Source organism: Phragmites australis, chromosome 5 (assembly GCF_958298935.1).
Source record: "Phragmites australis chromosome 5, lpPhrAust1.1, whole genome shotgun sequence".
Lineage (NCBI taxonomy): Eukaryota > Viridiplantae > Streptophyta > Magnoliopsida > Poales > Poaceae > Phragmites > Phragmites australis.
In genome coordinates this window covers 43,642,741-43,669,666 of record NC_084925.1, presented here as the reverse complement: position 1 = coordinate 43,669,666, position 26,926 = coordinate 43,642,741, and the positions used below count along the sequence as shown (strand labels likewise).

Here is a 26,926-nt window from a genome sequence, read left to right as displayed (position 1 = left end):
ACACGTCGAATGATCTGGCGATGGAGAGATATGAACGCCAGAGTATTTCTAGATGAGAGCCTGTAAGATTAGCTCTGGTGGACCAAGTGCTCACCTGATGGTATGTCGATGCTGTGTATGAACGCCAGAGTGATTGCCAGAGCAATTCTTGCAGGGAGAGTGCAAAACCGTGGTCTGGAGAAGTTAAACATGCTGGATGTTCCTGCGATGGGACGAAGAACACGCCAGAGCATTTTGTGCAGAAAGGTTGCAAAACTTGCTAGTTTGTCAAGTTGCACACGCCGGACGATCCGATGCTCAGGAGATGTGCACGCCAGACCATCCAACATTCACGATTTCTTTGAGATATGCTTTAACTGACGATTTTGATTATGGACTGATCTATAATAGAATCGGAGATATGTTTTTGCTTGTATAATGATGTGCAGTTAATGGATGTGACTTGGCGTCCGACAGCGGGATGGTTGGGGTAAAGCAGGATGCTTGGTGCTGCACGATCGAGGAAATCGAGCGGAATTAAGGGTAATTCTATTTGTTCATATAGTGGTCAAGCAAAATATAGAAAGATGGATGAAGACAATATATTGATAAAGTCAAACGAAGAGAATACAATTGCAATTGACAAGGTGACTAGAGTAATAAAATAATTTTAAATAGAACATTATGTTCATATCTCATCTAAGGAGTTGTACGTTATTGTTTTTTATTTGTTTCTCTCTATTTGCTTTCATTTGAGTTTTGAGATGTGTTAGATAAAATAAAAGAGAAAGTCATCCAATTAAAAAAATTTAATAAGATTTCTATTCAACTTCTTCTCGTCACCGATCTGGATGCTACCGCTTCGTAGTTTCTCATCCGTGTAAAAAACTGAATTAGAAACACATGCAACTGCAGGGAAAAACTGTTCAAGATAATGGTGGCAGATCGAGCTACAGGCTGCAACCAGAGGAAGAAAGTGAAGTGCTCCTGGATTGAGATTGCTTCAGCATAAAGTCCCGGTCACTGAAAAGTTCACTCAGATCACGAAGGAAAAGCTAGGGATGAAAAGGAGTGAGATGCAGAGGAGGAAAGCAGACACGCAATGAAAAATTCTGCTGCGTAGCACGCGACTGCCGAGTGCCGAACCGCACCTGCCTCTGCCTGGCAAGTGTGACACTGGCACCTCGATGCGGACGAAAAATATTGGGGACGCGGGACCCGCCCGCCTCTCCGTGGCCCCGGAGCCAGTGCAGCTCCATCACATACGCGCCACGTCGATCTGTTACTGACATGTGGTAAGCGAGCACGTGCTAGTCGCTGGGCACGAGTGAGACCCTGTCTCTTGCCGGCTCGCGGCTCCGACAAAAAACGATTCGCGCCAAGGCAAAACTGCTCTGCACATATTGTGAGAAGCAAGATTTATAGATCTCGGTTTTATAAAAAAACTTTCTTTTTTATCATACGTATCTATTTCGTTTTTTTTATTCAGCTATTAAATCATAGCATAGTGATATGAAAAAAGTCTCACGATAATTATTCTAAATAGGATTATATAGAATTTGCTTTGCTGTGGGGGCCGTTTCCTCTGTGACGTTAACAGTCCCACTGACAAACGGGGCGTAGCCACGAGTTCGTGCATCAGACGGGCCAGCGTCGCAGCGAGGAAGAGGGCCCCTGTGTCGCAAAAATTTGATTGCCCCGGTTGAATCTTTGCGGCACTTCGGCAGACCAACTCCTGCGCTGTTCACGGGACTGAGATTTTGCTCCGCAAATGTGATCGAGCATCTGCGTTCCGTAGTACGTGAAAGAGGAAATCGCAGTGTAGCTACGAGAACTTATAAGATGGGTGTAAGTAAGCTATAGAACTAACTAGGCAGGTGCTCAAACACATCATATAACCTGATCTAGTGATCATTAGCGGTGCAAAAAACAATCTATCGGGCCAACCGGCATATGTGGCTGCCATGGTGGTATCAATCTCATCTGCGAACCTCTGCTCCAAAACCCTTGTGCGTGATGCCTCGGTGGCAGTCTACGTGTGCCGGATTAGACCACTGAGCTATTTTTGCACTGTTAGTGATCACTAAAGCAAGTTTTGTGAGCGATCTGGCACCTGTCTAGTTCTATGACCAATTTACACCAAACTTATAAATCCGTGTACTTACAAAAAAAATTACTGTATATATTGGTGCACGCGGAACATGGTTAGAAAAGATAAACTTCACCAGATTTATTGAGATGGCCACGCGCACAGCGGCTGATATATAAGGATGCAAATAGGTACTTAATTAGTAATCTTAGATCACTATTTAATTTATTTTCTCTTTAACTTAATAAAATAAGAATACATTTGTAATTTATTTTTTTTAATTTCAGATGGACCAATGACAACACAAAGCTGGTCAGCCGGCTAAAACAGTCGAACCCGCGGGAACTTCGACACAGCGCGGCGCGGCGCATAGCAAAACTTGCGAGAGAATGTAGCGAGGAGAGAGATCGGGACCGAAACAAATTCTACATGACTTTATCTTAATAATATTCTCGTAAAATTTTATTCATACTATTTATTTTATAATCTATAGCTAAATTAAAGAGAAAAGAATACACCTATATCATTGTAGAGAATGAACATACACCATACACCTGTAAAATTTGCTTCCGCGACCGCACCCTCGTCCACGCGCCATTTTTAATCCCTCTCCCCTAACAAAAGCCCCACTCGCTTCCGTTTCGCTCCGCTCCGCTCCATTCCACTGCAGCACTGCCCCATCTGCTGCTGCTTCCTCGGGGAATGCGACCGCGCGCCCAACCATGCCTCGCCTGGAGCCCGCGCTAGGGTTCCCATCAGCCGCCACTGGCCCCGCCCGCGCGTCCGAGCCACCGCCCGAGCGCCGGAGCAAGAAGCCGCCGCCGAGGCGGAGGCGACCGGCCGGCGCCGCAGTAAAAATCTCTCTCCCTATTTCAGTTCCCACTTAACATCCACATGGTTTCGGCATGGCGTGTCTCGATTAATTAGTTAATTATTTGCCAAGTAGATGAAGGCGCAGTATAAGTCGATAGATCCGATCCAAATTCCAAATCCAAACGCGCGCTTGTCCTCTAGCCCACCGCATGGGATCCGTGGTTAGCGAAAGCGCCGAAACCCTCTGGTTAAGCAAAGCATAAAGCCAAAAGGGCGAGCGGATTTGAACGAACAAAGCTAAACAAGCGCATAGCTGCTCGTCGTCTTTTCGTCGCTTTGTTATCATTGCTCTTTTGGTCGGTTTCGGCGGCCTACGGATCGCTCCCTCGCCGTGGCGCTCCCGTAAGCCGCCGCGGCCGCGCTCGCCGTTTCAACTCGTCTTTGTTGCCGTGCGGTGACTGACGCCTCTGCCGTTGGCACTTTCCGCAGCCGCAGCAACCGGTGGGGCCCCGCGGCGCGTCCGATCCAGATCCGGCGCCCTCCTCCTCCGCGACTCTGCCGCTCCCCAGCAGCCGCAGCGGCTTCGCTTCGCGTGGCACCGCTCCACGAGGTACGTGGTATTCACCTTCACCCTGCTGATGTCCCAGTGCTCGTTGTCGCCGTGCGTCCTAGCTGCTAACCGCTTTCTCGCGCAGACGAGGAGGGGAGAGACGGCGCGAGCTCGGCTGAGTCGGAGGAAGCGGCGGAGGCAACCAATGATTCGTTCTCCTACTCGCTAAGAGGTAATCTCGTATTAGAGTCTGTGTTGGGTGTGTTGAGGTGAACTGGTGAATGTGATTGCTTATTCATGGTGGAATCTGTTTGTTTGATAGAGTGCCAGAAGCAGCGCCAGCTTAAATCAGAGGGGTCTGCATTGGCGCGGCCGCTGGCCTCGCATGAGCTGAACGGTGGCGGCGTGGGGGGTATTGAGCTGTTAGTGCTCTCGCCGAGGTGTTTGATTGGGGGTAACACGGGAGGAATGAGCAAGAGCTCAACGGCATCATCGCGGAGCAGATCAGGCACAGGCACGTTCCCAAGCCCTGGGACTCCGAACTACAACCGGCATTGTGCTGGCAGCATGCAGTACTCCAAGGGTTGGAGTTCAGAGCGTGTGCCACTGGGCACAGGTAGCAATAGAAGGTATGGGGGCAGTGGGGTTGTGCTTCCTTTTAATAATGGGAGGAAGCTACCATCAAAATGGGAGGATGCAGAGAAGTGGATCCTGAGTCCAGTTTCCTGTGATGGGATTGGACGGATGTCAGCACCGGCTCCGCATCATAGACGGCCCAAGTCGAAGAGTGGGCCACTTGGCCACCCTGCTGGCATTCCGGGAGCTTACGCAGCTGTTTCACCCTTTGTACCCTGCTTTGATGGTGTTCTCGCAGCAGCTAATTTTGCAGCGCATTCACCTTTCTCTGCTGGGGTTCTCATACCAGAGCACGGGCGCATTGGCGACTTCAGCAGTGGAAGAGGCAGATGTCGTGATGATGACAGCAGCAGATCATACTCTGCAGAGAAGGAGCCGTATATATTGAGATCCGCAAGTATACATGCGTGGACAGAAACACTTATGGAGGCATCTGCTTTTGCTAATATCTCAGAAGAAGCTGCACGAGGTTTGATTTAGTCCTGTCCCGTCAGTACCATTTCCAAATATTTCTGCTACTTAGCATTTTATCTGGCCAATTGGAAGCATTGATGAAGAAATTAATCACATGTGTACTATATGGACAAGATAGTACCACTACATGTTAAATCATTCAAAATTGGCAATTAATTAGATGCAACATAAGAGTAGAAAACATCTAACTTCCAATCTTACAATTCTGTGTAACTCAGAAAATTGAGCCACACTTTATTGAGCCCTCCCTATGTACATAGCTTGCACAACAAATATGTTACCAATCTTGCTTCTTCTAAGCTTGCAGACGTGTTCATTCCATATGTACTTCAACCATGTTTGTTTGCTTTTTTGAGAACGCAACCATGTTTGTTTGCTTATCTTATTGTAATGACATGCAGACCTCCTGCATCTGCATGTTCGAGAAAAGGCTGTGTCTATGAAACTAGTAGAGTTGCTTAGGGCCATTGTTTAAAAATCAGCCTCCTAGCCTGCCTAATCAGTGACTAGGTGCTAGGCACCGCCCCACTGCCCATCGAGCACCTAGTGCTTTGTAAGACACTGCTTAGAACCTAGTAACGCTGATATATTCCTTCTATATTTATTTTCTAGAAACCGTTCTATTCATATACTCCAACTGGTAGGGTACAGCCATACAATAGATATGTTATCTTCTTGCATTCAATGAGCAAGCAAGAAAAAGTATTAAAATGAAAATGGAAAGATTATGCCATTTTATGCACTAGGAGTTATGCATGCTCTAGTCTACTAGCTTTGGCATCTATTGATCAATTTTCTTTTAACATCAAGGAAAACCAACCTTAATATTTTTCCACTCTGAACACAGATGATAAACAGCCAGGCAAGCGGGAAGCAACTTCTGTGATTTCCAGTCCAGTCATAAAGAAAGATGTCGCAACACAGATGAGTCCTGAGGATAGTATATCGTCTTCTCCTAAAGCGAGGCATTCCTGCTCCAGCTTGCCATCAGGACATCTGATTAAAGAAGCAAATAGTCATATACCTAAACCTGAAATCAGGGACGTGCAGGTAGATGATCAAGTAACTGTAACCCGGTGGTCCAAGCGACATGTAACACGAGGCTCTGATAAGCGGTCAACAAATCTTATTGAATGGAGGAAGAAGACCATTGAAACTCGGGCTCCATCTTTTGATGAAAAAGAAAGAGAAAGATGCATGTCAAAGTAAGATATTGTTTATGTTTGCCATATTATATTCTAATTTCTAACAGACTGGTTTTGCACCACTGCCTAATTTTGAATCCGACTAATGCAAAAATAATAAATTGCTTCAATTGTCATCTTGTAACTGTTAATCCTGCATGGTCCATTTTGCTGTCAGTGTCCTTGTGACTCTCTACCCGATTCTGGGAATATTTTGTTGTGTTTATTAAGAAAAGGAAGCCCAACACTCAACTGAAGGTACTATGGCTATAATCCCTGTGCAAACTCACTGAAAGGGCTAAGCATTAAAGGTGCTGCTGAATTTAGATTTGACTCTTCTGCTAGTTTCATTAGTGAAGTAAGCAAACAGCAAAATGTACTGTGGTTCAGAGAAAGTTACTTAACTTGAAGTCTGTGTCAGCTGGAATAAGATGCAGATACTGAGCTGAGGCACACTTGAAATATTTGTCAGCTTGAGTGCTATTTGCTCATTTTCTTTCTACAGCTAGTGGTACATACCATGATGCAGATTATAATCCAATTTTCAACAATGTTTTAGAACATTACTTAATGGAGGTTCAATTATGATGGAATTGTTGATTCTTTTTCCACTTTTCATTAGAATAACATAGAATATAAAGGGGTTACTATTTTCTGGCTGACAAGGTGGGAAAGCAAAAATGGGAAGGCCAGTGCAAACCAATATAGTTCATGTCCAACATGGATGAATTAGAAATCCACTTATTTACTAGTAAATTTTAGCCTTTTTTTCTAAAAGAATCTAGGAATGCATAGAAGCCCCAGTTTTCATTGGTCGTTAGGCAGTCTAAAGCATGTGCTTGTTTCTCCTCTTAGACAAAAGATGATCTTGTGATTTGGTAATATTATAATAATAGCTCAGTTGAGGACAAAAACTGCTACATCTCGTATTTTGAGACCTAGTTATTTGTGTAAAGGTGCAGAAGGGAGGAAGCAAAGATCACTGCTTGGGAAAATCTACAGAAAGCAAAAGCAGAGGCAGCTATCCGGAAGTTGGAGGTATTGTTTGTAGTCTACATGTACAATTGCTAGATGTTTCAATATTTCTCCCTTTCTATTAGTTTTTTCATGAAACTTATGAAATAAATTGAGTTTACATGTTTTATCCTCTGTACTTCAGATGAAGCTTGAAAAGAAAAGATCATCGTCAATGGATAAAATTTTAGGCAAACTCCGTTCTGCTCAGAAGAAAGCACAAGACATGCGATGTGCAGTTTCTGCTAGTGAAGATCAATGTGGTGTGAGGGCAACCAAGAAGGCATCTTCCTTTGTTAAAACTGGCAAGCCTTTCAGCTGCTGCTTCACCTACCGTGCTTGCTAGTTGTGGTATAGTTGGTGACTGTGGGTGCAACAGTTTATATAGAAATTTTTCGGTGAGTTACTTTAGCATTCATATAATTTAACACCTAATGCTTTCACTCTTTCTAGCTGATGCTAGTTGTTTCGTAGTCGCAAATTTTATGAATTTTAATAGGCAAATAGTTCTACTCAAGTATTCTTTTCTCAAAACAATTGCTCACATTATGTATCTTTGTCAAGAATGTTACAGATCATGCCAACAGATATGGACTTTTGACTACAAATTGTGGGGGGCAGTCGGTTGGCTTTTGTGCTGTGGACGTAATGGGAGTTGTTAAAAGGTAGTTTGCACAATCCGATGACTGACATACCAATGTGGAGTAGTAGATGTCGAAGTCATTGAGCGAAGTCAACTCATGTAGCCAACACTATGGATCACTCAGTACCCTGCGTCTCCAATCTATATATACACCCAGTAGAAGAAGCTCCTTTCTTGAGCTTCATGCTAGTTAAATGCCAGATTGAGCTGGCATTCATTCCGCTTGATGTGTATCTTTCCATGGAATTGTGTATGTATTGCAAATCATGGGGGTATTGAAAGAAGTTATTAGAGCTGCACGGCTACACCCTTAAAATGCAGCTTGCTCTCTTCCACTCTTCTGAAACTTCTCTGGTTCAGTCCTGTGGCTCTGTTTTTTGTTAATGGTCGGCGGCGATTCTATCCGAGTCGACAAAGTATATGTTTCCTTCTAAACAAAACATGAAAACAATCCCGTATGGCTGTCTCCGATTGCTGATTCAGATAAAACCTTGTCTTTTTTTTGTTCATTCTCTCTGATGATATGGAATTTAACCAAACTTGGCAAGATGTGACTGAGACTAGAGTCTTGAATCAATGGCAAAACAAGATGTAACTTGGAAGGGTGTGATTGATAACTGAGACTTGAGACAGTGGCAAATTGTAGGATGCAGATCCAAACTGTGCAACAATGGTTTCAGTGTGGGGAAGATCTACTGAACTAACTATCGGACAAGCGTGGGATGCTTCCATGTGCAAGAACATTTTGATGATCGGCACTGCCAACGGTCTACGGAACAAGCAGAGTTGAAGTAGTGCCCATTGCGCCTACAGCTTCTTTTTTCTTTACGAATGCACATTCGCGCCTACACTATATTGAAGCAACGGCGTATGCTGCGAGCCATCCGAGAAACAAAGGGTTCAAAAATCCGAGTTTCTTCTGGCGCTAACTTTTGTATAGTGCAAGCGATTCAGTTTCCTAGCGTATTCAGAGCCGCTAGCTTTATTCAGATCCAGAATTCTGCAGGTCGCGTCCTGCGCCTGGTAAGTGCACCTACTAGTTGCACACTTGCAGAGACTTGATCAGAACAACGTTCACTTGTCACGAATACTTCCCTTGTGACGACGACCCAGCATGGGGCATTGGAAGATCCTTTCATCTTCCTCCAACTAAACGGCCGTCTCTTGATCTCCCCGTGCACATTCACTACGCACTTAGTTTCATGCCATGCATGCTAGCGTATTAATCAAGGCGGGACGCGAAAAGGCAACCTACGCACGCAAGCATGCATCGCATCGGCATGGCCTCTCGCCTCTGCCCTAGACACGGCAGTCGATTGCCATCCCTATATAACCACTTCCATGCACAAGCGTAGTATACATACCCACATCTACCAAGTGAGTAGCGATCGTCATTGCAAGATTGCGTCTACTGATAGTCGCCAGCTTTGCTAGTTTGCGTAGTACATAGATGGGGAGCAGGCGGGTGATCTTGTCGAGCTTGGCCGTGCTGGCCTTAGCGGCCGGCGCATTCGCGAAAATCGGATGCGGCGCCGGCGAGGCCGACGACGCCGGCCGCAGCGCCGCGTTTGCGAGGGCGAGCGGGACGCGGTTCACGGTTGGCGGGCGGCCGTTTTACTCGAACGGCTTCAACGCGTACTGGCTCATGTACATGGCGTCGGACCCAGCCGACCGGAGCAAGGCGTCAGGCGCGCTGGAGCAGGCGGCGCGCCTCGGCGCGACGCTGGTGCGGACGTGGGCGTTCAGCGACGGGGGTTACCGGGCATTGCAGGTGTCGCCCGGCGTGTACAACGAGGCGACGTTCCTGGTATGTCGTATCGGACGGCTGTTATGGTTCGTTTGCGTTGCATCTCATGCATGCGGATTATAAATCGTGTCCGTTCAAGCTAGTATTTTCGATTCTGAGCGTGTGCCTGGCCTGCTATAGAGCAGATCACCGTTGTTTATCACCGAAGACGTATAGCTTCTCCCTTCTATTTCAATTTTTATTATCTTAGATGTTTTACTTAGAAATAGAAGTAAATGTGATCCGAAAGCTGACATAGAAACTTAGCAATAGTGGTAAATGTGCTAAAAAAATCCTAATGTTGATTTACCTTGTCATGATCGATCATGGTCATCAACGAATAGAAACGGTTATTTTCACGACTGTTTGACGTTGTTGGTTTTTCCTTGGTTATGATTCAGGGGCTCGACTATGTTATAGCCGAAGCAAAGAATCGAGGTGTCTATTTGATACTGAGCCTGGTGAACAACTGGGACGCGTACGGCGGGAAGAAGCAGTACTTGCAGTGGGCCAGGGACCAGGGGCACCACTTTGGTTCTGACGATGACTTCTTCACGAGCAGCGTGACCAAGGGGTTCTACAAGAACCATGTCAAGGTCTGTCCTCTAATCACGCGAGTATTATACATGCAAGTATTTTCTACCACTATAACAGGAACGTCATCTGTGCCATCGATACTGGTTTGTAACTTTCTACGCTCGATCAACAATCGAGCCGGGTTGAATGTGCCCGTACGTTAAGCTCAAAAAGCATACATCTGATGTGTCGATTTTTGTGCACTTGCATATTGCAACAGGCGGTCCTCACCAGAGTCAACAAGATAACTGGAGTGGCGTACAAGGACGACCCGACAATCTTTGCATGGGAGCTCATGAATGAACCTCGCTGCCAGAGCGACCTCTCCGGGAAAACTCTGCAGGTTCATCATATACGTCAACCGCAACAATGCCACATTAACATTTAGCCACCTAGCTTTCATGCTGTAGCACCATACATTACTTGTAGCAAGATTGTGTGAACGATTTAGTACCCTTTGATCCACGTACAGGTCTGGATCACGGAGATGGCATGCTACGTCAAGTCCGTGGACCCGAACCACATGGTGGAGATCGGGCTCGAAGGGTTCTACGGCGAGTCCATGCCCGACCAGAAGCAGTTCAACCCGGGCTTCACCGTCGGCACCAATTTCATCTCCAACAACCTGATCCCCAGCGTCGACTTCGCCACGATCCACTCCTACCCCGACCAGTGGTGAGCACGAGCAAACCACGTAAAAACTCGGCCGGCCGGTGCGCGATAAAGTTCACCAAACTTTATTCACCCTGTGTAAACGGCATGCAGGGTGTCCGGCGCGAGCAACGACGCGCAGGTGGCGTTCATGAGGCGGTGGCTGGCGACGCACGCCAACGACTCCGCGGCGGTGCTGCGGAAGCCGCTGCTGGTCACCGAGTTCGCCTGGTCCGCGCGGTCCAACGGCTACACGGTGGCCGCGCGGGACGCGTACTTCCGCATGGTGTACGACGCGATCTACGCATCGGCTCGCGAGGGAGGGCCGTGCGCGGGGGGTCTCTTCTGGCAGGTCGTGGAACCCGGGATGGAGGCCGACGGGTACGACGTCGTGCTCGACCGCAGCCCATCCACTGCCGCCGTCGTCCGCCAGGAGTGCGCCAGGATTGCCAGCCTAAACCAGGTGGCCTAGTGCATGGTACACGCCACCACGCAACGGAGTGCGGAGGAGTAGTGAACCCAAGAGTCACGGCTCAATGGATGTTGCAATAATTTAGGGCATGTTGTTTTTGCTGCGGATCGGCACTAGATTATGAAGTGCAGGATTTCGTAATACAATTTGATTTGTAGATTTAACTTTTAAATTATAATCGTTTGTTTTTTGCTTTTGCTTTTGGAACTAGATAACATAATTAAAATAAAAAACAAGCAGACCTTACTTGTGTCCAGATGTTCACAGATTAACAAAATAAGAAACCTGAAAGGATAAACAATTTGAGCAAGCATTTTGCTCGATAAATATTATTTATCGAGGTTTTTGTGACCATACTCAAACTCAAACCCCTATTGAGAAGAGCTTCCATTTCAGCTTCAGGATAGGTTGTTTCGTGGTTGTTATAACTTTGCTGCTGCGTCGCAGTTTGAAATATCGTTAGAGAAATTTTCACTAACTCCAGCAAGTTTGTATTTTTCTTTTGAAATCACGCAGCAGAACTAACTGCGATTGATAAAGAAAGATTTTGTATTTTCACTAAGTCCAGCAAGTTTTTTCCTTCCACCGTTCCATGAATTGTTGCAACCAAAGAAAACTGTAGGCGAAGCTGGCAGCAATATCAAAGTAATTAAAAATAGAGAGATCGAGAGATTGAACTCAGATAGTAGAGTAGAAAGAATGAAACACCTGTATTGATTTAATGAACTGTTTATATATATATATATATATATATATATATATATATATATATATATATATATATATATATATATATATATAGACACACACATGATGAAGGGATATGATAAGAGATCATGTCTATTGCGGAGATGTTTCTTAATAATTGATCATATGGTTACGTCAAAAATGTATCTATTCGTAACACTCCTTCTTTATTAATTATTCTAGTTGTAAACTTCTTGTTGAAAATTTTTCTAAAACCCTGTGAGAAAATATGAGGAGAAAATAATATATTGATATACTATTAATTTTTTTGAAAACCCAATAGGAAAAAATAAGAAGAAAATGATATGACACATATTGGTTATTGCCCCATTGTAAGCTCATATGATAAACCTAAATAAGAAAAACTAATTTTGGTGAGCTTAGAGAACAATAATTATGGTCTATGTATCATATTAAAACCTCTTGAGAAAATAGGATGAATAATAGTGATATGTTGTTAAAACTAATTTAAAACTCAGTGGAAAAATAAGAAGAAAATGATACAATATATATTGATTATGATCTCTTTGTAAACTCATATAAGAACACCTTTAAAAGGATTTACCCATGAGGGAGTTTAGAGAACAATAGATATGTCTTTGATATCTCCTTTAAAAATCCTTGTAGGGAAAATATGAGATATGATATATAATTTTGTATAGATATTGCCCCATTAAAAGTCTTTTATGAGAAACTTTGTAAGTAAAACTCATAAAGGAAAAGAGTGTCCTCTTGATCCTTGCAAATCTCGAAGTCGTTGCATACTAATTTCGTGAATATTGTAATGTGGAAGTTGATAAGGACTTGGTGAATAAATCAGTGAGGTTATCACATAATTTATTTTGCAAGATTTTTATCTCTCAATGTTGTAACTCATGAGGATAAAACAATTTAGAGCAATATATTTAATGATATTGCTCTTTATGTAACCCATTTTTATCTTAGCAACACAAGTAGTATTATTTTTTAGATAATGGTGGGTGATTCAATAGAATGAATTCGACAAACATGTAAATAATATGGCATCTAAGGAATTGAGAGAATAGTTAAGATCTCCAAACATGTCATGCGAAGCAAATTCAATAAACATGTTTTTCGTGCTCATGAGATCTTCTGGTTGCAGAAGAGTTTAGTTGTTATTTGGTTCTTGTAGAATATGCTATGAACAACTAGTTTTCTTGGTGGTACCAATTGGAAGATTGAAGTGTGTTTCAAATCTTTTTCTCTGAGCAGGTTGGTTACGTCCCACGGATTGTAAATACAGATCAACTAAATATTTTGGGGTGCAACATTTCTTAGTGGAGTGTTTGTAGAATCCACAATTACGATAAATTTTAGATTTGTCAAGTTTGAAAATGCCTTGACTCTAATCCGGTGCATATGGATTGTATTTCTTGTTGCGTTTATGTTTACCATTAAAGTTTTTTGGATAACGTCTAAAAGAGCCATCGAACTTACTATTATTCTGAACATTCGCATGTAATTCAGGTAATTGAGTAGCGCCGATTGGACGTTGAAGATGATTCCTTAGAAGGAGTTCATCGTGTTTTTCGGTCTGAAGTAATACATATATTAAGTCAGAATAAACTTGGTATTCTTTTGCGTGGTATTGTTGCTATAAGATCCCATCAGTTGGAAGCATAGTAGCTCTATTTTTTTCTGCATCTGTAGGTTATTATTCGCATAAATATAATTTTGAGCAGATTTTATGAACAACATGATCGTAAGACATAAAGTTTTGAAGTCGAAGATGTGCTTATTTATGACTTGTATTGGGCAGAATGACTACCTTATGCTGCTCATATCTAGCCATAGAGTGCTCAAATTCTCTTCCTTCAGATGCTCAGACTTGAGATACAGATAGATGTGATGCCATATGTATAATATACCATATTTAATATGATCTGGTAGCGGTGATCTCCCTCTTAGGGAGGTTGGTAGAGCCACTACTATTTCGCAGGTCACAAGACTGATCTTGACTTTCATTGTCTATGTTGAATAATTGTAACTATTAAGTGTGAGTTTATCGAACTCTTTGTCGGTTATTGTATCATACATGTATTTTGATCATAGATTTGATTAATTTACGATAGATAAATTAAAAATCATAATGGTAATGTTGTAATAATGATGCAAAATTTGTAAAATCAAGTTTAGACTTGAATTACACAGTGTAGACCTCAAATTTTATAGATAATACGTTAGAGATAATCACCAAATATGGTGTAGATCTCATAATAGTATGAGGCATAATCTGACATTTGTCAGTATACGTCTATATTCTTATTACCTTGTGTTATGCTAATTAGAATATTTAGAAGAACAGGTTGAAAGTAGTTATTAAGTCAAGATGATAAAATGTAGACTTTACAGTAATAGTGGATAATCTGCAAATATATAGTAGGTGTCATTCCATTACCTTGTCTTTCACAAATATTAAATGGAGGTAATCACATAGAAGGCAATTACCAAAATGGTATAGACCTCAAATATAGTGACTTAACTCTTTGACGGTAGTCACTGAAAATGGTGTATGACACATAGCAATGGTTTAACATTTTGACGGTAGTCCCAAAAAAATGGTGTAGACCACACAATAATGGGTGAGTAATTCGCTGTTATGAGCATAATATGCAAATATTGTAGTAGATTTTATAATATTTATGACCTTGTGTTATACCAATATTAGTTGAGGTAGTCACTTAATTTTGCATTTTAATTCTACTTGAATTAAGCACATTTGGACATAAAGGCTCCTTGGGCTTAATTAAGTTGAATTAATGCATAATTTTGTAAGATAATGAATCTCAATTGCAAAATTAAAGCGGTCGCAAACATAAGTGCATGTTATAGGGATTGCATGAGTCAAACTCATTGAACATTGTACAATATTCTAGAAAAACATGATCTAAAATGTTAAATTACAACAATAAATAATACTGGATGTAATTACAGTAAATTTTAGAGGCCTAAATATGACAAGTACTTACTACACAGTACTATTAGTTGGACCATATTGCAACATTTCAGAAACTGGAGGTCTCTTTTGTAAAATGGCCTTAGGCTGGGTTTACTAGTCTGTGGGCCGAGTCAACTTGGGCTGTGGCCCAATCCGATTTTAGGCCCAATGGTCCATGTGGGTCCCCTCCTCCCCGCACACAAATAAGAGAGGAGGAAACCGGGCCGGTGGTTAGGGTTGACCCTAACCGCCCTGGTGCCGCCGCCGCCAGAGTTGGGCCGGAGCGGAGCCGACCAGGTTTGAAGCAGGGCCGTCGGAGAGTCAATGCCACCATTGGGCAGGCCTGTGCATCGGGCAGCCGGTCGTTGTTTCTCGCCGTCGATTGGCAGGTGGCCGTGGGCCACTGGTCAGTGCTCTGCCACAATGGTGTAGAGGCCACCGGTGAAGTTGCCCTGGTGCAGGCGTGTCGTCGTCGTTGTTGTATGAGGGACGTCGATCGGCAAGCGCAGCCGTTGGCACTTGGGCTACGTCGCCGCCGGAGGAGACGCGCCAGGAGGCCGCCTGAGGGCGGTTACGCTGGGGTGCAAACGGGGAGGAGCCCACCGGAGGGTGGAGGGGTGCGTCGGGCGCCACTGATGGAGGTGTGCCGCTAGTGTGCCACAGCATGATGAGATCCGAGTTGATCTGTCGTGGCTGGGCACCAAAGAAACACCGGTGTGGCTGGATTGGGCAAGCCGTCACAGCTGGGTGGTTGCCAAGGGAGGTGGCGGGGTGTCGGCCGGTGATCTCCGAGGGCCGCCAACGGATAGGCCAACACACGTGGGAGATGGTTGCCACCAGAGGGCGGATCCACCGGAGATGGCTGCTGTCGGATGGCGTATTTGCTGTGAGGGTGAGGTGCCATTGAATGGGCGCGGGTGGGCATGGCCGAAATGGGGTGGCCGTAGTTGAAGGAAGACACGACCGCCGGCATGGGCAGACCGCATCCGCCTGCTATCTCCCGACACGTGGGGTGCTGCCGTTCCTCAGATTCACCGGTCGTCACCTGGCTGAGGCCATCCGCCACTGGGCCGTGGTTGGCTCATGCAAGCGCCGTTGGAGGGGATGAATCGCCACTGCCGGTGCGTGGTGTGAGTGGGCGATGCCATGGGGCAGGCGATGCTAGTATGCACTGCTAGTGATAAGGAGGAAAGACGACGAGGATACCGGATCATGGATTGCGTTGCCACCGATAGGAAGATCTTGGAGATGCCACTGGTGGAACAGGGGGGGTCGTTGTGTCGAGGACTTTGTGGCTCCGATCTTCGCTGTGTTGAGGCCATCGTGCCACTCTTCTTCGCTGTAGAGGCCGTCGAGCCTGTTTTCTTGATCTGTGTGTGGCTAATTAGCAGTAGGACTAGAACAATCATGTCTGATAATGTACTAAAAATAGAGAGATCGAGAGATTGAACTCAGAGAATAGAGTAGAAAGATTGTATTGATTCAATGAACTATTTACATATATATATATATATATGTGTATATATATATGTATATACATATGTACATATATACACACACATGATGAAAGAACATAATAAAGGATCATATCTATTAGAAGATATATATCTTGATAATTGATCGTATGGTTACATTAAAAAATATGTCAATTCGTAACAAAAGTCTCTAATTCCGCATCTCTCGAGACGACGACACGCGTGTCTTTGTGTTTTAGACGAAACTGTGGTTAGATCACCCCAGATGTTGACGTGAGCCTGGTCCATTTTTGCTGGTCACAGAAGCTGGGCACAGCGATTTGGGCCTTGTCAGTCGGCTCATGCGTTTCCGCTACTTCTAGACAAGGCCCCGGACGTGTTCCGTGCACAGCGTTAGACAAACGTTGTAGCGGCCCAGTCCATCGCCACCAGTGAGACGAGACGAGACGGCGCGGTCGGCCCCGGCTCGGCTCTCACGTCACATCGCGTCACGGCCGGTGGACGGTGGGCAGCGGTCTCCGCGCCGATCCGACCGTCCAATTCGTTCGTCCACGCCCGCCCGGATGCTCCCACCTTTCGCGTCCCCATTGGGCAGCCCGTCGCATCGCCGGCCGTCAGCTCGTGGAGAGGTCGCCACGTTGCGCGCTCCAGAAAGGCGGAGCCCCACCACGACACCGCGTTCTGCCCGTCGATACGAAATAAAAAAAAACTTATCCCACGCGCGCACTGCACCCAGCGAATCCTGTACCTCACTGACATGTCGGTCCCGCAGGAAATTCGACGCTCCGGACGATTTTCGTCGCTTCGCGGCACGGTCTATCTAAGGCCTTGCTCAGGCCTGTGTACGGGCGCAGCGTGCGCGAGGCGAAAGAGAAGCAGGGTACCGGGCGCGCACCTAACTCGTTGAGATTTTGTCGCGGTCTCGGGCCGAGCGGCGTTTTAAACGCCCCTACACGGCTCCTCCCTGGCGACACCTGTCCTCCCTCCATTCCCCTCGCCTCTCCTCGCCGCCGCGGTCGCGCAGCTCCCCTCCCGCACCCGCGGCCTGGCCACCAACGCGCGTCTTCCACATCCCCTCTCAGGTCTCGCTCGATTCCTCCTAATCCGTGGGGTTTTCCTTGCTAATTCTGGCATCTCTTGTAGCGAAGTCAGTCTTACTCTGCCCAACCCTCTGCTCTAAGCTTAGCTGATTAGTTACTCCTGCGGTCCTGCCGTTGAGTGTGTGCTCTTGAGGGAATTTTTCGGACATATTCCAGTTTAGGTGACTTTGGGGGTTGGTGTTTAGGGATGGATTGTCTGGGTGGGAGCGGAAGGCGGCGGCAGCAGGAGCCGGAGCAGCTGCCGCCGATGACGCCGCTGCCGCTGGCGCGGCAGGGGTCTGTCTACTCGCTCACGTTCGACGAGTTCCAGAGCACGCTCGGCGGGGCGGGCAAGGACTTCGGATCCATGAACATGGACGAGCTCCTCCGCAGCATATGGACGGCGGAGGAGTCGCACTCCGTCGCAAATGCCACAACGTCGGCGGCAGCTGCGGCGGCGCCCATCCAGCGCCAGGGATCGCTCACCCTCCCCCGCACGCTCAGCCAGAAGACCGTCGACGAGGTCTGGCGAAACATGATGTGCTTCGGCGCCCACTCCGACGCGCCGGCCGCGGCGCCACCCCCACCAGCCCAGCGGCAGCCGACGCTCGGTGAGATCACGCTGGAGGAGTTCCTCGTACGCGCCGGCGTGGTCCGGGAGGACATGACGGCGGGGCCGCTGGTACCGCCGGCGCCGGCGTCTGCTCCACCCCCGACACTTCCTCCGCAATTGCCAATGCTATTTCCCCATGGTGATGTGTTTGCTCCATTGGTGCCTCCACCGTATTTGGGGAACGGGTTTGTGACGGGAGCTGCCGGTCAGGCAGGTGGCGCAGCGGCTTCGGTGGTGTCACCAGTGGGGCCGGTTACATCCAACGGGTTTGGCAAGATGGAAGGCGGGGACTTGTCCTCTCTGTCGCCATCACCGGTGCCATACGTTTTCAATGGTGGTATGAGGGGAAGGAAGGCATCGGCGATAGAGAAGGTGTCTGAGAGGAGGCAGAGGCGGATGATCAAGAACCGGGAATCCGCCGCGAAGTCTCGCCAGAGGAAGCAGGTAAAATTCTGTCTGTTGTCACCTTGTCTGTGCTGGTATTATCCAATATCAAATTGTCATGTCTCCTGCTTACTTACAGTGACATTTGTAACATGTATATTTTTCTTGCTAAACATGTTATCTTACGTATATCACAAGAACATTGGTGAGAAAGTTATATCATCATGATGATCATTTATGTCCGATTTGGTTAAAATAAATTATGATATGTGCTTTTGTTTGTGTGCATAACTTGTGCTATATTGGTGCAAGCATACCAAATTGTTAAGTATAGACACTATAAATATCTTTTCTGCAAATACTAAGCTGAATTGCTGAAGTCATTGAAAGCTCTGTAGCACTCTAAGTGAAAAGCTATTGCTGAAATTATTCTACTATCCTTATTGTTGACCTTTCAAACCTTCTATCGATTTCATGCTGACTTATATTTGTTCTCTCAAATATGCATCAGGCATATATGATGGAATTGGAAGCTGAGGTGGCAAAACTTAAAGAGCTGAACGAAGAGTTGCACAAAAAACAGGTATACTCATGCGCTGTTTGCATTTATTGTTTGAATCACGTTCATATTATCTAATGAAAATATTTTTTCTGAAATAGTGAAATTCAAGTAGTTGAGTAGTATCCTTAGGTTATACCTTGAACTTGGAGGCGTCTGGGATTCCAGGGAGGCTTCTGTACTTCAGCATACTGTCACATTTTTGTATCAAAACTTGTACAGTGTTTTCTTTGGGTTTTCAAAAAGTCAACTTTAAAAAAAATTATGCTGATCACCACCTGTACATTTAGTTTCTAGCAATAGGCACTAAGTGAAGTGAAGCCAAAGTCCACCAAACAAAAGATTCGTAGCATCTTTTCATCTACAACCAATATACACTAAGAGTTGTCTATAAGTTCCTCTTAAAATTAGGTTCTCAGCTAAGTTACTGCCCAAACTGCAACTTATGAGTGGTTACTTGCCTGCTTGCTATGAAATTTTCTTCAATCCTGATGCATGTAATAGATATAGCTTATTGTCAACCATATTTCTCTTAACCTAGAAATTATCAGCTTTGCACCCTCTTGTGCGACTATTTTCTGTTATGTAATGCCATCGCATTCTTTATATTCGCTGCTCTCAAAACTAGTTATTGCTTCTAATTTGCAGGTCGAAATGCTGGAGAAGCAAAATAATGAGGTAATTGCTTCCCATTTTGAAGAAACTACTTTTGCTCTGGACACATACTACTCTTGCGTATTTATTTGTTAAGAAAAATAGTATAGGATCCATCTTCCATTGTACTAATAAAAAAGTTGGCTGATGTGAAGGAAAATTATTTTCTAAAAAAGCATTCTATAATCTGTGGATACGCTTCTCATGAAGTATTACAGTCAACCCTGTCAACACCATGAATATAGTATGATTATATCAGTTGCCTCATTTGTTTACTTGATTTGGAATGTGTGGTTTGAAACTTCAACATCTATTGGTAAGAAAGTAAAAGTTTTCTAAACTTGTGGTTTTGGTAACTTGCTTGAATGAGAAATGTTATGGTGTGATTGATAGCTGCTGATATCCAGAGAGTTCTGCTTCAAACTATCATACCATATATTTGACTTAAGAAATACCTTGTATGTGAAGTAAACCTGTAGGGAAATGAAAAAATGATAAGGCCAGGACCGTTGTGGATGTGATTGATTGTATTTTCCTACAACTGGGGACAGGTGGTAGCATTTAAACGGCTTAAATGATTTCCGAATTCTCTGAATTGATGGGCCAACTTCCATCATTGTTATTGGCCATGTAGTCTGCGTTTTTTTTATATGTAATTTGCCTGTTGATCCTAGTACTGTACTGTAAGGTTAGCTATGTTTCGTTACAGCTCTTCCAACTACTTTAACAGCTGCATTGTCTATCTAATCTTATGTTGACATAAGAAAATTGAGAAGGGCCAACAAAATATTCAACTGCAATTTTTACACCAGATGTTAAATAAATGTGTAGATAAATATACAGACTTCTGTCATGGTGTGCCAATGATGTGAGAAATGAGGCCTTCTGACATTATTATCTTCTATTTCTAAAAAAAAGGAATACCCCAGCTACTTCCATCGTGAAGCACAATAAGATTGATGGACAATTGTCACTTCCCAGTTTCCATCTCCAAATTGTCCATGCTAGAGTTCTTATTGTTAAATTTTATTTACATGAAGAATTTTCACTGAACGCACACAAAGTGAACATATAATTTATCTACCTACATTCTGTGAAATTTGAGGCCTATTTGATTTACTTTATCACGTTTTGAGCTGTTTTTTGCGTCAATCAATCATTGTAAACTTTTGCGGAGGAAAAGGTTATGTTTTGCCAATGATGGGGGTACCCCTTAGTTCCTAAACTAAGCATCTGCAAGCTTTTAAAGCTGGATGGGGCAGAATTTTATGGGGGGGTTTTTGTTGCATGTTGAGCCACTATTTCTTTATTTTGTACAGAGCATTTTGTATTCAGACTCATGGTTCAAGTTCCACGTTACATAGTTATGTTTTGCTAAAAAGGAACAAGGATGAGGCCGCTGCTGTTATTACCGTAAATCGTGGATTGCTATTTCCAAATAGAAAAGCATACCTCAATTTCTATACAGTTCCTGTAATTATTTGGGTTGATTCTTTGTATTGAGATTCTTGTCCCTGCAGCTCATTATCTGAGAGAAGTTTGTTGTTGGCTAGTGTAAATGAATTTGTGGCATAGGCTTTTAAACATCTCTGTCTGCTTTGAACTTTTGAAGTGATTTGTGCTCTGTGGTTCTTTGGACATTGTCATTTGAATTTATAATTTACACGATAGCTTCGATGTTTATCATTCGTCGGACTATCATTTTTTGCTGTAACATAATGATTGAATGATTTCTGCAGGTCCTGGAGAGAATGACCCGGCAAATTGGACCCACGGCAAAGAGAATTTGCCTGCGGAGGACACTGACAGGTCCTTGGTAAGCTGTAGGCCTGTAACTAGAAAGCAGTACTTTCGTAGTGAGCAGTGTATATAGTAGGTGAACTCATAATCGCCAGAGAGTTGCCCTTGTAGACACAACCATTAATCCGAAGCTTCAGTCTCGTAGGCTGATAGGTTGCCTGTGATTTTTACTTCATAGGATTTGGCCGTTTGCTTAATGCTGGAGTGAGTAGAGAGGCATGGTATGTAGACTGTTCAATGTGGTCGGTTTTATTGGCCCGTGGAGTGCGTGCTTGTTATAGGTTCTTCAGGCTTCTGGTTTGTGTGATACTATATCATTAGTTCATGTTAGATGATACACATCCGATGAATTTGTAATCCACACACATCCGATGAATTTGTAATCCACACACTATGTCATTGTGTTCTGTAAAACCGAGTAGCTGATGGTGTAAGAACTTCTGCAGACGTCCGTTGCGTCCAATTTCTAGGACATCGTTATTGAAGCAACTATGGTGTTATACAAGTACTTACAGTTTAAGATGTTTGGTTGATATCCACGCTTTACCATGAAGGTGGCAATTCGGCTTACTCTTGTGTGAAGATTTTGTATTGATAAAAGGCTTTTCTGATCTACCTCGTGAAAACCGAGTTTGCGATTCCATTCGGGCACCGTTGCGATGGACGCGGGTCGCGTCATTTTGTTGCGCCTGATTGGAACGGAACCAGTGAGTCACGCAGTGCTCTAATGAGAATATGAGATGATGGTTCAAGCCTACGGATTGTCTCTATGAACTCTCCGGTTTGCTTGGCCGGGAGAGCGTGCGGCGATTCGGCTGGCATGTATCCTCCTCACCAGAGCACTTCACCATCTAGGCCTGTGTAATGCAACGCAGGACGGCAGGAGCCTCAAAGGGGCTGAATGCATCGGGCATTGTATGCCTAATCTCATCTATCCGTTCTTATAATATTTATTCACCTATTAATTCGCTTATCTATTATATAATTTTTTCACCAACTCATCTAACATAAATCTTAACATAATTTAAACATAATTTAACGGTCGTGATAAGTCATATATGCGCATCACGTGCAAAAATTTCCCTTCCGAAGGCATCTCATGGTGCACATTGCGGCACTAGAGTGAAGTTGAACAACTCGAGACTCGAGTCGCATGATTTACGCTCCATTTCTGAAAAGACGACGTGCAAAACGGTAGGCTGAAATGTTCAGAGCCGTGAGTTCTTCTCAGAATCGACGCGCAACTCAGGTTCAGGCTCGGGTTGCGTTCCGTTACGGCTAGACAACAAGAACTGAAGACGCCGTAGGACTAGACGAGAGCGTGCTGATCCGAAGACTGAAACGGATCGGGGCATAAAACAGGAAGCAGACTCAGAGCAAGTTTGCGCGTTTCGCAGGACGAGACTAGTAACCAAATCGCCGTCCTTGATTGGGCCACTGCCGGACCAGGACCAAAGCTTACAAATTTAATACAGCCTGGAGGCGAGCATCGTCGTTGCAAGCACAGCATTCAGTGTCGTACTGGCGTCTGCCAGAAACAGGACGTTTCTTTCTAGCGCGAGGAATCAAGAGTTGCACGGCGCACAGCAGCGAACGAATCCGGGTGCGAATTGCGATTCAAAAAGCTGCAGTGGTTATAAGATGTGTACTGGTCACCGGCACCGCGACGCCGTGCAATTCGCTTGTACCACTGCGGTGGTTACATACATGTTCACGCAAAGCTCTCGATCCTTTTGGGCTGTTGTGTTTGCTGTACTAAACACTGCGCAACAACGTGACATGGGCAGCATGGAGCAGAATGAAAACAAAAGGAAGCCGAAAAAACGACGAGAAGGAACCGCCAAACTCTGCGCGGCCCCTCTCTTCCCTTTTCCCTCTCCAGACGGATGACGGCCTGTTGGCTGTTGCTCTTATTACATTGGATTGGAGAAAGTAGAAAGTAAATAGATAGAGGTTAAGAGAATGAAAATTGATAAACAGAGTTTATATATATACAACCTGTTAGGGAGGTCGGTTGCCCCCAACGGATATCCCTTTATTAGTAACTATTAATTACATAGAAAAACTACTAATGATAGTTATATGACAATTGATCACATACTTATCAAGTTAAACGACGTCTATACATAACACTCTCCTTGATCAATTATCCGTAATGTAAAATTCTCGTTGAAAACTCTTTTAAAACCTTGTGAAAAAATATAAGGAGAAAACAATATGTTGATATGCCATTAAAACTCCTTTAAAATCTAATGGAAAAATAGAAAGAGAAAATAATATGTCATATATTGATTATTGTTTTATTGAAGCTCATATGAGAAACATAAATAGGAAAAACTCATTAGTGAGCTTAGAAAACAATAATTATGATATATGAATTATATTAAAACCTCTAAAAAATCTCTTGGGAAAATAGGAAGAATAAGGTGGATATTGCATCATTAAAAACTTTATATGAGAAATTGTATAGGAAAAACTCATAAAGAAAAAGAGTGCAATATAATATAAACATGTTATTATTCAGATATCAATTACCCCTAAAACTTGCAAATCTCGAAGTCATCACATACAAACTCCGTGAATACATTTTTGGAATGTGAAAGTTGGCAAGGACTTAGTGAATAAGTTAACGTGATTATCGCATGATTTAGTTTACAGGATTTCTATCTCTCTATTATTTTTCAATTCATGAGGATAGAATAATTTAGAAGCAATATATTTGGTTATATTGCTCTTTATGTAACTTGTTTGCATTTGAGTAATACATGTAGAATTATCTTCATAGATAATGGTTGGTGATTCAATAGAATCAATATCACATAATTGTTGTATGTGGTTTATCATTCTACAAAGCAACAATATTCACATAATACTTCATATAATACAATTATTTTAGAATGATTTATGGATGTAGCCACTAGAGTCTATTTAGAAAACTTCTATGAAATGGTTGTTCCACCATGTAAGAACACGAAGCATGTCTGCGATCTGGTATTATCAGGATCTGATAAGTAGCCAGCGTCAATATATCTAATCATATTTATATCTTGTTTTTTAAAAAATAAAAGACCAAGACATATGGTGTCTTAGAGATATTGAAAGATATTATTGACTCATGTCCAATGGTGTTTAGTTAGAACAACACTATGCCTAGCTAGTAAATTCACTACAAATATGATATCAGACCTGGTGCAATTTTCAAGATACATAAGCGTTTCAATGATACTGAGATAAGGAACCTCGAGTCCCAATATCTCTTCCCCTTCCTCTCGTGGTTTAAATGGATCTTTCTCTATATCAAGAGATCAAATAACCATGAGAGTCTTGGATGGATATGGTTTATCCATATTGAATTTTTTCAATATTTTTTGGGTATATGCGGCTTGGTGCACTGGAATACTTGAAGGAAGATGCTCGAGTTGTATACCTAAGCCAAATTTAGTTTTACCCAAATCTTTTATTTCAAATTCCGTCTTTATATGGTTGTATATCTTTAGTATTTCTAATGATATTCAGATCATCAACATATACAGAGATGATACAAAATCCAATTGAGGATTTCTTTATGAAAACACATGGGAAATCATCATTGTTGGAGTACCCTTTTTTTAGAAGGAACTCTTTTAGTCGGTTGTACCACATTCTTTCCGACTGTTTTAAGCTATATAGTGATTTTTTAAGCTTTACACAATACATGTCGTGATTTGCGTTTGGATTTAGAATTTAGATTTCATTGGGAGCCTTCATGTATATATCCGAATTAAGTGATCTATATATGTATGAGGTCACTACATCTATCAATTGTATAGATAGATGATTTTGAACTAGCAATGAAATTAGATATCAGAACATGATTCCATTTATTACTAGAGAATATGTTTCATTAAAATCAATGCTGAGTATCTGTGTGAACCCTTGTGCTATAAGTCTCACCTCATATCTCACCATCTCATTGTTTTCGTCCTGTTTGTGGACAAAAACCCACTTGTATCCCACAGGAAAGACGTTACGAGGAGTAGATATTACTGATGTGAATACCTCTCTTTTAGAGAGCGAGCGTAATTCTACCTGGATTACATCCTTCTATTGTGCCTAGTCCGAGCGCTTACTGCACTCTGTCATGGTCTTAGGATCTAGATCATTGTGAAGATCATTTGCAATCTTTGAGGAGAAGTAAGTGTCGATAATTATAGTCTTTTGGTCAAATGATTCTCCAGAATCAATATAATTGATGAAAATTTCATCTAACCTTTCCAACTCATCGTGATTTCCCATAAAGATAGATTCAGGGCGTTCAGATGTTCCAGCATCAATAATTGTGTGCACGGTTGAGCTGGGATATGGATGTTGATCAACCATTGGATGTATAATATCCATATGCCTTAGATGTCATCCAATTTGATGTTGATTTTTATTTACTGTTTTGGAGAAGGAATTCCTTTGTTTCCTCGGTAGCCTGCAGGAAGCTTTATCTTTTATGACCGTACTTCTCCTCTTATTTTGATTTGGGAATTGAGTGGTTTTGTTTAGTATCTCTACTCTTTCCGGTACATTCCTAGCCGAAATGTAGGATTTGATGACATCTTTATTATCAGTAAATGCATATAACATTTTCTTTGCAATATGTTGTAAATTTATGATTATCTGAACTTAGAGTTCAGATTCTTGAGTACGTGGATCTGAGGAGAAATGTATGTGGCATTCTAATTGACTTCCTGGCATTCTTTCTGGTACTTGAAATCTCCTATAATACAAGGAATTGCTCCTCATCAAATATGGAGACAGCGTATCGAGCTGTAAATAGTTCCCCTGCGAGGGACTCGAGGTATTTTATAATCAACAGAGAGTTATACCCCACATAGATCCTTAATTTTCTGTGTGGGCTCATTGATGTACGCTGCGATGGTGAGATCGGTATGTATACAACGCAACCGAAATTTCGCATATGGAAAATACTAGGAGGATTTCCATGTACTAACTGTAGCGGAGAAGCTGTATGATATACAGTTAGTCGCAATTAAATTAAATCACAACATATAAGACTGTGTGACACTAACATGAAGTTGGTAAGTTGTAATTATGTAATAATGATCGTGTGATGAGCTTGACTCTCTTGAGAAATTCGGCCAAACCATTTTGGGTATGGACATGATGGACTCGAATTCCTATGACCATACATTAATCATTTTAAGCATGTGAGGTGAATTTAGCCGCATTGTCTATTCGAATGGATTGTATCCTATGTTTAGGATAATGTGCTTGTAATTTAATAATTTAAGCAAATATTTTGGCAAAAGCATGGTTTCATGTGGACAAAAGTTAAACATGTGACCATCATGTAGATGCATCAATGAGAACCATGAAATACCTGAACGGTCCATATAATGGTTGGATTAGACCATATATATCGCCTTGAATGTATTCAAGAAAATTGAGTGGTTCAACTCAGATTTTAATATAATAGGGTCTTAAAATCAATTTTCTTATGGCCCATGCAGTGCATATAAAATCCGAGGATTGTGTGAATTTAACAGTATTCATGTCATGATGAATTGAATTGCTGATAATTTTTTACATCATCCCAACACCGGGATGAAAAAGGTGATCATGTCATATTTGGAATGTTTCAACATTTTTAAAATTACCTTATACACAACATGTGGTCTGAGTTTGATGTATGTGTAGTATAATCCTGAAGACAAAGAGGGAATTTTCTCTAGTATTTGTTTGGCATATCCATTATTTTTTTAATGAGGATAAATTCCTCTTTGTTGTCATCATAAGTTTCT

At 43.0% G+C, this 26,926-nt stretch overlaps 3 protein-coding genes across 5 annotated transcripts; all 3 read left to right on the top strand.

Annotated features, from left to right (window-relative positions):
- Positions 1 to 2,690: 2,690 nt before the first annotated feature.
- LOC133919874 (uncharacterized) lies at positions 2,691 to 7,698 on the top strand. 3 transcript variants are annotated; one of them, XM_062364419.1, is made up of 8 exons: positions 2,691 to 2,919; positions 3,371 to 3,491; positions 3,577 to 3,663; positions 3,754 to 4,536; positions 5,389 to 5,746; positions 6,682 to 6,763; positions 6,885 to 7,137; positions 7,314 to 7,698. In XM_062364419.1, the coding sequence occupies exons 1-7, from the start codon at positions 2,791 to 2,793 to the stop codon at positions 7,083 to 7,085; spliced, it is 1,761 nt and encodes a 586-aa protein (XP_062220403.1). In that variant the 5' UTR covers positions 2,691 to 2,790; the 3' UTR covers positions 7,086 to 7,137; positions 7,314 to 7,698. The 3 variants fall into 3 exon arrangements, with proteins under 3 accessions (XP_062220403.1, XP_062220402.1, XP_062220404.1); XM_062364418.1 differs by having other exon boundaries at positions 2,692 to 2,919; positions 7,304 to 7,698; XM_062364420.1 differs by lacking the exon at positions 2,691 to 2,919 and adding an exon at positions 3,152 to 3,283 and having other exon boundaries at positions 7,304 to 7,698.
- Positions 7,699 to 8,832: 1,134 nt separating this feature from the next.
- Positions 8,833 to 10,867, top strand: LOC133918110 (putative mannan endo-1,4-beta-mannosidase 9). Its single transcript, XM_062361856.1, has 5 exons — positions 8,833 to 9,189; positions 9,570 to 9,764; positions 9,965 to 10,087; positions 10,217 to 10,419; positions 10,510 to 10,867. Exons 1-5 carry the CDS (start codon positions 8,833 to 8,835, stop codon positions 10,865 to 10,867), a joined length of 1,236 nt encoding a protein of 411 aa, XP_062217840.1.
- Positions 10,868 to 17,000: 6,133 nt separating this feature from the next.
- Positions 17,001 to 21,645, top strand: LOC133919873 (bZIP transcription factor 23-like). The gene is made up of 4 exons (XM_062364417.1): positions 17,001 to 18,184; positions 18,636 to 18,707; positions 19,332 to 19,361; positions 21,077 to 21,645. The coding sequence occupies exons 1-4, from the start codon at positions 17,336 to 17,338 to the stop codon at positions 21,155 to 21,157; spliced, it is 1,032 nt and encodes a 343-aa protein (XP_062220401.1). The 5' UTR covers positions 17,001 to 17,335; the 3' UTR covers positions 21,158 to 21,645.
- The last annotated feature ends 5,281 nt before the right edge of the window (positions 21,646 to 26,926 follow it).

Bases quoted from the DNA above. Each gene is read 5' to 3' on its own strand.
- LOC133919874 (XM_062364419.1), top strand. From the start codon at position 2,791: ATGCCTCGCCTGGAGCCCGCGCTAGGGTTCCCATCAGCCGCCACTGGC. The intron at 5,747-6,681 runs GTAAGATATTGT...ATTTGTGTAAAG, and splicing joins AGAGAAAGATGCATGTCAAA to GTGCAGAAGGGAGGAAGCAA. The intron at 6,764-6,884 runs GTATTGTTTGTA...TCTGTACTTCAG, and splicing joins CAGCTATCCGGAAGTTGGAG to ATGAAGCTTGAAAAGAAAAG.
- LOC133918110 (XM_062361856.1), top strand. From the start codon at position 8,833: ATGGGGAGCAGGCGGGTGATCTTGTCGAGCTTGGCCGTGCTGGCCTTA. The intron at 9,190-9,569 runs GTATGTCGTATC...GTTATGATTCAG, and splicing joins ACAACGAGGCGACGTTCCTG to GGGCTCGACTATGTTATAGC. The intron at 10,088-10,216 runs GTTCATCATATA...ATCCACGTACAG, and splicing joins TCTCCGGGAAAACTCTGCAG to GTCTGGATCACGGAGATGGC.
- LOC133919873 (XM_062364417.1), top strand. From the start codon at position 17,336: ATGGATTGTCTGGGTGGGAGCGGAAGGCGGCGGCAGCAGGAGCCGGAG. The intron at 18,708-19,331 runs GTATACTCATGC...TCTAATTTGCAG, and splicing joins AAGAGTTGCACAAAAAACAG to GTCGAAATGCTGGAGAAGCA. The intron at 19,362-21,076 runs GTAATTGCTTCC...TGATTTCTGCAG, and splicing joins TGGAGAAGCAAAATAATGAG to GTCCTGGAGAGAATGACCCG.